A 7,799-nucleotide genomic window follows, 5' to 3' on the forward strand; every position below is an offset into this window, starting at 1 on the left:
AATTACCCTAAGGAAACCGAAGTGTGGGTGAAGCCAACTTCTGTTATCACTGGATACAGCCTCAAGTGTATGTAGGTATAAAATTATGTCTGCTGGACACTCAAATGTTTGGAGAATGAAGATGATGGTGCTGGGGCCACTGGGGAGACCTCGTGCCTCACATCCTTCCTTATTGGATTTAGGCTTGGGAAACAGCCAGATATGTCACATACCTTTTAATTCCATCATTCAGGAGACAGCCACCGGCAGATCTTTGCATTCTACATCAGCCTGCTTTACAGAGTGAGATCCAGAACAGCTAAAAGCACTTGCTCTTGGCAGAGGACCCACAGTTGGTCCCCAGCTCCACATGGCAGCTCACAACCACCTGTATCTTTAGTCCCAGGAGATTCAAAGCCGCCTTCTGACCCCTGTGGCACTAGTGATAAGGACATTTGAGCAAGCACTCATAAATCTTTAAAAAAAAGGATGAAGTCCTGCCTCTGGAATGGGTCAGGCAGAGCTCATGTCCTTATAATAAGCATTTACTGCTGTGTTTCTAAACTGCCCCTTTAACTCTGGTTAAAAAAGGTTTGGAGCTGGGTGCGGTGGCACAGTCCCTTAATCACACAGCACTAGGGAGGCAGAGGCAGCCAACACTACATAGTGCGACACTCTCAAGAAGGAAGGAAGGTAGCTTGGTCTGGGACCAGAAAAGATGGTTCAGTAGGTAAGGGTACCCGCTACCGAGCCTGCCAGCCCGAGTTGAGTCCCTGGGTGGAAAGGGCACAACTCCTGAAGGCTGTCCTCTGCCCACACGTGCTGTGCCACGTTCATACTCACACAAATACTGTAACTTTTAAAGGTTCAAAGTACAAGAATCGCCAGTGAAAGCCAATTCTAACTGGCTGCATTAACAGTGCATGTTCGGGTTCCCCGAGGATCACATGGTCTACCCTGCCTAGTTCCACAACCCAGCTTCCCCATGTTAAGCACTCAATTCTGGCAAATCTCTCACAGGGATGTGCTCATGCAAACACACCCCACTGTGGGCAACTTCACGTGGGCACCTCAGGCTCAACAAGACTGAACATGAAGGCCACCCCCACTGCATTGTGTGGCTGTGGAGTCACCTACCTTTTCCCTGGAGGTGGCACTCCCTCCACCCCAGTCTGAGAAGCACACAGCCAACAATCCAGGAGTTTAAAGTGAGGCAAACACGCCAAGAGCTTGTTTGTCAGGTTCCAAAAACACAAGCATGACCAGTTGTCTGATTCAAGGATTTATTAAGTCATACATGCAAAACATACTGCTAACTGCATTAGCAAAAGATCAATGTAAAAACACTCCACAATTCTGCAACTGTCAATTGAAAAGTTTGTTCTAGTGGTTGGAAGGCCAACACTGTGTTCTTGCCAGTGAGTCAGGTTGCACACAACAGCGCTAGCACTAGCAGTTGACAGAACCTCACAGACCCAAAGGAACAGCTCTAGGCAGAGCCACGACGGGAAGCACGTGTCCACGTGGGTGAGGTCTAGAGGGGCAGCATTAGTCACGTGACAGTGTTGGTACTCCGGCAAGACAGTGATGTTTAGAAGGTTCATAGTTTAAGAATATCTAAAATAGTTTAAAAACTATAAAGCTGCAACACATGATTTTTACACCTAATTACTAGAAAACTAAGGAAAGCACTTATTAGCTTTGAGTAAAGTAAGGTGAAAACAGGAATGCACTTCTACCAATCTACCAAAAGAAAAAAAAGAAAAAACAAAGAAAAAACTCCAAATGCATTATCAGAAAGATCTTATAGTACAGGTCAGACATATTGCTCGTGAAGAGGGGGCCCTAAAGAAAAGTACTTGCTAAGTTAGCAACTGTGGGGATGGCCAGTTTAAATATGGGTCCCACAACCCATCTGGGGAGGGATGGCAGTATAGGGAAAGAAAAAGCTCAAGAGAGACACTGCTAAGACCTTTGCCATCTACTGTGTCTGAAAGAAATTAACTGTTAAAACTCTTTACCCGTGACACTTTTATTCAGTTGAATTACTCCATGTACAATGTAGTGTAAAGTAATCTCTACTTCATATTAGTCAAAATACTGTCTTTATCCTTTGATCATGTCGTGTTTCACACACTCCACCCAGCACACCCACGACTAGGAACAGAATACTTCATTAGAGGCAACACGGGAAACCAGAGTTCTGTTCAAAGTCTGCAAAAGCTAGTCAACTGGGATTTTAGAAAACTCACTATGAAATCAAAGGGCTGAGCTGTTACACTCACTCATTGTGACGTACAGTACAAAGTTATGTAATGAACATGGGCTGATAAGTTACAGGTGCGTTACATGGCAACGTGTTGTTAAGGAGGCTGTGCTGCGTCACGCGGTCTGGAAACTAAGGAAGGGTCTGCACCCCAACTCCAGAAGCTGCAGTCTTCTTAAAAACAAAAGTCTCTCTCAACAGTTTAGTACTTAAGTGTTCTCAGCACAACGCGACTTAGTTCAGAAGATATTTTGGCAATTCTTAATCTGAGGAAGATTAGGGATTTTGAAAAATAAGGCTTTAAGAAGGCTTGTCATTTAGGGCTGAATTTTTAATAGACCGTAAGTTGGAATTCTTACATTTAAAACAGAACCTTAAAATTATTGACTGGTTCATTGGTTCAAAATGGTTTTATGGAAAAATGAATCTGTAACAAAAACTTGGCATCAAATGCGAAGGCTCCACCGTTTTTTTGAGCAAAGCGTACAAAGGTTCCAGGGACAGGACCAAGAATGAGGGGCTCAGACATTTACAACAACAGGCATTTTCTCTTCCTCTTCTTGACAGGAGGTGGACAGAGAACAGCTCGGATAGCTTCATCAAACACTGTCTTGAGGCCTCGCTGTGTGAGTGCTGAGCACTCCAGATATTTGACAGCACCTAGAAAAGACAGCCACAGGGCATTGATGGACACTCCATCGGGCAATGACACACCACAGGACTGTAAATCAGACCACAGTTTCCCCACACTAAGCCAGCACAGCATGGCTCAGCAGCCAACTCCCAAACCAACACTAACGGCCTGGCTTGACTGGGTGCCCAAAGCAAAGAGACCCCCAAGTAGAAGAAACCGTCCTCTCTCGGATGGACAACTCCAGCTGCTTGTCACCAGGACTGCAAAGCAGAGAACAAGAAAGGAGGGTTCATACCGATCTCTTTCGCCATGGCTAGCCCCTGCGGGTAGGTGATGGGGGTCAGTTTCTTCTCCTTCAGCTTCTCAATCGTGTCCTTATCATCCCTAAGATCAAGCTTCGTCCCCACTAGGATGATGGGAGTGTTGGGACAGTGGTGTCGCACTTCAGGATACCACTAGTGTGAAGAAAGAAACAAAGCCATGCCACTCTCCTCAGCCAGCTAGTATGCACCGAGGACCAAACTTCCAGCCACAGCGGGGCCCCACAGAGCTGCTCTGCCTTCTACTCAGCCTTCAAGAACCATGCATACCCTGGCTAGCCAGGCCCCGAGACAGAGAACAACACAACAGACCCCACCTGTCAAGAACCAGGAGAAAGGAGAGAAGGGCAGAACAAAAGTACCCTCAAAAGAATCATTTTGTTTTTTTAGGAAAGGTCTAATTTATAGGATCACTCTAGAAAAACTCACCATCAGCTTAGAGATGAAAATATAGAAGCTAGTTCCACTGTCCCCACCATGGTCCCCATATCTACACCAACAGGGTCCCTCACCCCTTTTCACTAAATTGGTGCAAGATGCTGGAGCAGAAAGAAATGGTCACTACATCAATTCTGAAGTGCTTGGTACCGCTGGGACAAGAGCCTGCTTCCCAAAGAAATTAGTTCTAGAGACCAACACCCTAAAGCCATGGACTTACAAATGGCCCATTCCTCAGTACAGCTACTAAAGTCAAGTTAAACAATTCAAAGTTCCCAGCAACAGATGGCATTTGTCTTTCTTTTTAATATTTCTTTCTTAGAGTAATGCTGACTCCTGAATTTTTATTGATAAAGATTCATTAGCCTAATGCTTCAGAATGACATTATGCAACAATCATTCCATAAGTTTCACTTACCTTTGCACGGACATTTTCAAATGATGCAGGACTCACAAGGGAAAAGCAAATTAAGAACACGTCCTACAGAAAGGAAACACAGGCAACATGTAGAAGACAATCTTAAACTGCCCACCAGCTCTGCCTACTGCTGCTTGCAATGAACCATCATAGGCACTATGTGCCTACCGTTAGCAGCACCTAGGTCCTCACTACCTCCCATTTACTCCCAACCCCACCCGGTTGACCAGATGACTCCCAAACCATTACCAAGCCTGCCAACCAGACATCAGATTAAACTGCGGGCAGCCGTGTGAGGCTCGAGAGGTATCAAATCACATCCCAGGAGGCTGCTTTCCAATCATGCCCAACTGGGAACCTAATTATCAGTTATCAGTTACCAACACAGAAACTCTTCTGAAAAACAGCGTCTCAGGCTCATGGATGCAGTCGATTTTAAATACATCACCTACCAAGATACGCTTTTCATTAAGCTCAGCATGTGCACATGAAGCACAAACCATCTTATATCATCACTAGCACCAATCAGTCAGCTTGTCACTGTCCCTGGCACAAAATGGAGTTCAAAGATTTGCTCCCCAGTCCTCCAGTCGGGGGAGGGAACTCAGCGTGACTTCCCTTCCAATGACAAGCAACAACCACACCCCAGCACTGTCACAGCTTCCAAGCACAGCCAGGGGCCTCTGGGAAACTTGCCCCGAGGGCAGCTGTGGCCCAGAAAGAATGCAAAGGAAAAGCAATACAAGAGTGCTTACTCGAGAGAAATTGCTGGCTAAATATAAAATATCTGAGTTTTTTTCCTATCTGGTGTTGCACATGACATAAAATTCAGATGTTTACCTGTATAAAATAATGTCCAAGAGTCTAAAATGCTAGACTTATCAAGATACAGCCCTAGAAAATGCAATTATGCTATTTTGTGAAAAATGTGTACAGTTCCCAAGCTAGCTAGCACCTTAAACCATCCAGCTGGTATCTCGTACCTGAAAAGGAAAGAAACATCCCACACGACAGCTTTTTATAAACGACATTGTTTACTTCAATGCTGGCACATGCACAAGCCTATCGGAGAATCACCAGGGTCTCCCAGCATCCACGTTGATTTGATTCCAAACCCTCTCAAAGCAGAGTTGGGTTAGCTCACCAGCGCTGCAGCCACCCCCGCAGCCCACCACACAGAACACCAGAGGAAGAGAAAAGACCCTGGGAGTGAGGTTAGTCTGGCTCAGCGTTATGACCACCCAGGAAAGCACCCGGTGGACCCTCCACACCTGCACCTCCTACCACCCTGGGGAGGGGCTTCGGGAAGCCTCTTTCATATGGGAGGAGGGGAGCAGGCAGTTCTTGGACCACTTTAATCAACTGGTAATGAACAGTCAGGCTCCAGTGAAAGTTTATTTCATCAAGTGAAACCTCTCCTTGAGTGAATCAGCTAGAAAACACTCAAGGAACCTGAGGCTCAGTAGTATTCCTGGGGAGACTAAGTGAAATGAGAGGAGAGACAAAGCTGGAGGCTGAAGTGGACTGAAGTCTTACATACGGCAATCGGCTTGTCTCTGCCCCTGGAGGTTCTATCTTTACCACTTGTGTCTCCAACCTAGTAATGCAGGAGAACTTGGCTTGAGTTCAGTACAAACTAAGAAATACAAACGTCAATATAACCCGTTAGTCTTCATCAGAAGTTGTCTCAGCCCTCCTGAGGAGTCCAAAGGTATAAAATGACTTAATACATCTCAGAAACCAAGAGCCACAAAATCAAAGGGGCTGTCCCCTGCACAGTTCAACAAGGAAATCAAAGGAACACTGGGCCTGCCACCAGGGCACTCCCACTATGGTAGCACCTGCCAGAATTTAACACATCCCACAGAGCTCAAAGTGTTCACAAAGTGTCCCTTAACATAAAAAGGCCTGTTGATGGCACTCATCAGTGACAAGATAGTTCTCAGAGGTAAGCCAAAAGAAACCTCAGAGATAGGTGAGGCGCCTGCCTACAGGCACAGTGAGGCTTTCCACAACAGGGAGCCAAAGGAGTCAGCCTGGCACATCAGTCTCCAGACTGCAGTTACTCACACAAATGAATACTGTTATTCAAACTAAGGTCCCTTTTCGTCAGAGTTGAAGAGGTCACCACTTATAGCCATTTTATAGGTGACAACCTTTTTTATTTCCATCACAATACTTTCCATTTGTTTTTATCCTCAGTAAAAATGAGAAACATTTGGGGGCTGGAGAGATAACTCAGCAGTTAAGAGTAATAACTGCTCTTCCAGAGGTCCTGGGTTCAATTCCCAGCACCCCAAACTGTCTGTCTGGTGTGTCTGAGATAGCACTCAACTGTCTGTAACTCCAGGATCCAACACTCTCGCAGACATACACAAAAATAAATAAATGAATAAAAATTTGCACGCTTGCTCTCCCAATATAAAACACCCCAGAAATTCTAATAAAGACAATCAAGGCAATATTTTAACCTCACCTCACTCAAGCTTTGTATTTACAATTCAAAGAGTGCAATTTCCAGAGACTCCAGGTTTCATCTATGGGCTATTTCTGAAGGTGTTCTCCTAAGGAAATGACACAAAGTGTCCCCCCTCCAAACAAAACAAAAACACACATTGTTTCATTGTGACGATCATCAGGACAGGTCAGAAAACAGCTGGGGCACCCCCTGGCTTCATTCACTCTACCCCTTATCCCTGCAGCATCTTCCAGATGGAGGAGAGGCAGGCACAAGTGGAACCAGACTTCCAACCTACACCATCTGCCTCCTCCTTTCTTGTTCCTTTTTGGCCCCCTCCCCTTGGTCTAAATTAAAATAGCTTCTGATGCTTTTTCCTACCATCCATCCCTTCCAACCTTGCCTTCCTGATACCAAGGCACAGGGGCTATGCTACCCGTGTCCCTGCTCCTCCCCACCCTTGGGAGAGCACCTGTCTTTCCTTCTCATGGTCTCTGGCCCATCTTTCCTGGGGACTTTACTGCTCTCCTCAGATCTCAGGACACTCATATGCCTCCAGCTGAGTGTGAGTCTCCAATGACTTTAGTACTCCCTTATCACCAACTACTTCTCCCTCACTAGACAAAAACACAGCCAGAGCAGAAAGAGATAGTTTAGTTAGTAAAGTGTTTGTTGGGAAGGCATGAGGACAGCAAGGTGGCTCTTGAGGCACAACATCTGAGGCTGACCTCTACGTCTGTCTGTCTGTCTCTCTCTCTCTTTCACACACACACACACACACACACACACACACACACACACACACAGCATAACACTAACTACAGCTAGAGTGGTTCTACTTGCCATACCATCTCCAGTATGAGCCAGAGTTGAGAAACAAACAGGGCAGAGCAAAAGGTGGCTGAATCCTCACCACCACAGAACTACAGTGGCTTTTATTCTACTCTTTCCTAAAACACTGTATCTATATTTCAGGTTCACATCTGGATTTTTTCTTTTCTTCTTTTTCCCTCGTCTCTTTAATAGGAATTTTCACACACAGAAAATGACTAGGGGTTACATACATAGCAGAGAAAAGGCAGATCTAAAAAAATCTAGACAAGAGTTCCCAAGAAAATACACCTTGGAAAAAGACAAGCAGCCTTGACCTGGGAGCTGGCCTGATGCTGACAGCTTCACTGAGTGGAAGTGTTACTGTAAAGTCTAATGCGCGAGCGACAGAGAGAGAGAGAGAGAGAGAGAGAGAGAGAGAGAGAGAGAGAGAGAGAGAGAGAGAGAGAGAGAGA

General features: G+C 45.6%; 1 protein-coding gene across 2 annotated transcripts in view; it reads right to left on the minus strand.

The window, feature by feature from the left end:
* Positions 1-1,542: 1,542 nt before the first annotated feature.
* Rac1 (Rac family small GTPase 1) overlaps positions 1,543-7,799 on the minus strand; it is a 21,543-nt gene continuing 15,286 nt past the window's right edge. Inside the window, exons 4-7 of one of the 2 annotated variants that reach the window (XM_050124387.1) lie at positions 5,596-5,652; positions 4,056-4,118; positions 3,175-3,334; positions 1,543-2,905 (exon numbers count right to left, since the gene is read on the minus strand). In XM_050124387.1, the coding sequence (XP_049980344.1) occupies positions 2,775-2,905; positions 3,175-3,334; positions 4,056-4,118; positions 5,596-5,652 (411 nt within the window). In that variant the 3' untranslated portion in view covers positions 1,543-2,774. The remainder of the gene's footprint in view (positions 2,906-3,174; positions 3,335-4,055; positions 4,119-5,595; positions 5,653-7,799) is intronic. The other variant, XM_050124388.1, reaches the window with a different exon arrangement.

The sequence above is a fragment of the Alexandromys fortis genome, unplaced genomic scaffold (assembly GCF_014885135.2).
Source record: "Alexandromys fortis isolate MF-2015 unplaced genomic scaffold, M_Fortis_MF-2015_v1.1 scaffold_227, whole genome shotgun sequence".
NCBI lineage: Eukaryota > Metazoa > Chordata > Mammalia > Rodentia > Cricetidae > Alexandromys > Alexandromys fortis.